Source organism: Nicotiana attenuata, unplaced genomic scaffold, assembly GCF_001879085.1.
Source record: "Nicotiana attenuata strain UT unplaced genomic scaffold, NIATTr2, whole genome shotgun sequence".
Taxonomy (NCBI): Eukaryota; Viridiplantae; Streptophyta; class Magnoliopsida; order Solanales; family Solanaceae; genus Nicotiana; species Nicotiana attenuata.
In genome coordinates this window covers 135803-138284 of record NW_017670414.1, presented here as the reverse complement: position 1 = coordinate 138284, position 2482 = coordinate 135803, and the positions used below count along the sequence as shown (strand labels likewise).

General features: G+C 34.1%; 1 protein-coding gene across 1 annotated transcript; it reads left to right on the top strand.

Annotated features, from left to right (window-relative positions):
• The first annotated feature begins 416 nt into the window (after positions 1 to 416).
• On the top strand, positions 417 to 2100 carry LOC109239099 (peroxidase 3-like). Its single transcript, XM_019405623.1, has 4 exons — positions 417 to 671; positions 869 to 1066; positions 1165 to 1327; positions 1508 to 2100. Exons 1-4 carry the CDS (start codon positions 462 to 464, stop codon positions 1921 to 1923), a joined length of 987 nt encoding a protein of 328 aa, XP_019261168.1. The 5' UTR covers positions 417 to 461; the 3' UTR covers positions 1924 to 2100.
• Positions 2101 to 2482: the final 382 nt, after the last annotated feature.

Sequence of the window (2482 nt, the reverse complement as noted above, 5' to 3'; positions counted from 1 at the left end):
GAACACAATTTTAAAACTACATACAAGTTTAGATTGAATTAATAGAGCTTAAATCCTGGATTTGTCTCTGCTGCAGGAAATGTTATAAACCTATTGAGTTAGTACTATTCAACTTTGATGCATGTCATGGCAAATTTTTTGATAAAGAAAAGACAAGAAAGATGATTATAAGCCCAACGATTTTGTTGATTCATTATTGGGAAGGTTAATTGGTCAACGTGATTATGATATAAATGATCGATGTGACTGAGCAATTGCAATAGGGACAGACTATAACTAATGATGAATTTTCTAATGCATTAAAAAACTTAAGAAAGAAAGAAGAAAAAAATAAATAGTATAAAAAATTAACACATGTTAGTTAGATCTAAGACGCGAAATGCGTATAAATGGGCTCTAATGCATGCTGTTTGAGTACAGAAACGCAACAAAACAAGACATCTCTTTGAAAACATTCCAAAATGGCTACACTTAGCTCTTTGGGTTTTCTAGTATTGATTTTTGTAGGAATCCTAGGGTCTAGCCATGGCCAGTTACAACTCAACTTCTATAGCAAGAGTTGCCCAAAAGCAGAGAAGATTATTCAAGACTATGTCCAGAAGCACATTCCTAACGCTCCGTCTCTTGCAGCTGCCTTACTCAGAATGCAATTTCATGATTGCTTTGTCAGGGTAAGTATATGTATTTAGTGTAATTTTTATTATAATTGGATTGAGACGAGTTAAATAGCACGACATGAATGACGATTCATATAACTGACGTAACATGCTTGGGATTGATGCGTAATTGTTGTTCTTCACATGCAGTAACTCATTTGCTACATTTCATTTTTATGATTTGATCTTTCATTTTTTGGGGGTATTGGCAGGGTTGTGATGCTTCTGTGCTCCTGAATTCGACTAAGAGTACAGGAAACCAGACAGAAAAAGTGGCAATCCCAAATCAAACACTGAGAGGATTCTCATTTATTGATGGAGTGAAGAAAATAGTGGAAGCAGAATGCCCTGGAGTTGTCTCCTGTGCTGATATTGTTGCCTTGGTTGCTAGAGACTCTGTAGTTGTCACTGTAAGCAAAAATTTCAGCAAATAAATAATTAACTTCTTGAACTATTTCCTATTTATTGTCACATTCTCTTCTTTTTTCTTCTTCTCAATAATATATAGGGAGGTCCATACTGGAAAGTGCCAACTGGTAGAAGAGATGGAAAAATATCAAATGCCTCAGAAGCCTTAGCAGACATTCCAGCTCCAACTAGTAACTTCACCAGACTCCAGTCATCTTTTGCCAAGAAAGGACTCGATCTAAAGGACTTAGTCTTGTTGTCTGGTAAGTCAAAATACATATACTCAATTCATTTTTCTTGTCCACATTTATAAATATAGGCTTTATTAATAGGTGGCAGTAAGACTTGACGCCACACTTTGTCTCTGATATCATGCTGAATTGCGTAGCCATCTCATTGAAAAGTTAGCTGGCTTTTATTTCTACTATTTTAACATGTTTCAGGTGCTCACACTATTGGAGTTTCTCATTGCCCATCATTTTCCTCACGTCTGTACAATTTCACTGGAACTTTTGGTACTCAAGATCCATCTTTGGACAGTGAATACGCCGCCAATCTAAAGGCCAAAAAATGCAAATCCGTTAGTGACAATACAACAATAGTTGAGATGGACCCTGGTAGTTTCAGGACATTTGATCTTAGCTACTTCAAGCTTGTGCTCAAGAGGAGAGGTCTGTTCCAATCTGATGCAGCCTTAACGACGAGTTCTACGACAAAATCATACATCAACCAACTAGTCCAAGGTTCACTCAAAGAGTTCTATGCTGAATTTGCTCAAGCCATGGAAAAAATGGGAAGAATTGAAGTGAAGACTGGTTCTAATGGCGAAATTAGAAAGCAATGTGCACTTGTGAATTAATAGTCCAAAGGACTCTTAGTTTCAATCATTTTGTGTTTTGTATTTATGTGTGTTGTGTGACAGTGTGAATGATTTGAGGTACATGTATCATATTTTCTTTTTGTATCTATTTCTTACTATTTTTGTAACTGTATGGTTTTTCTTGATAATAAAACCAAGATGCTACTGTCTCCATAACCTACTGCTTAATTTCAAGTTGTTTACATTAAAATTAAAGCAGAAGAAAAAAAAAAAAAGAAACATAAAAACAAAATGATTCCTGAAAAGTTGATCTTTTCTTCTTAAAGTTTTCGAACATTAAAAAATTTCCATGGGTTTTATCCTTTTCTTTTTTAAGAATAATCAAGTAATTAAGAAGTTCCAAAGTGAGCAACGCTCTATGTTATTGTTAAAAGATTAACGAGAGCTATCGGCATACAATACTTACTCTGTTTCAGAAAAAAAAAAAAAATTGAACCTATCACTATTTGGAGAGTCGAATAAGATTTTCTTTGATCATATTTTTTGCAAATAGTTTATAAATATTTTGAATTATTAACTATTGTAACTTAAAATATTT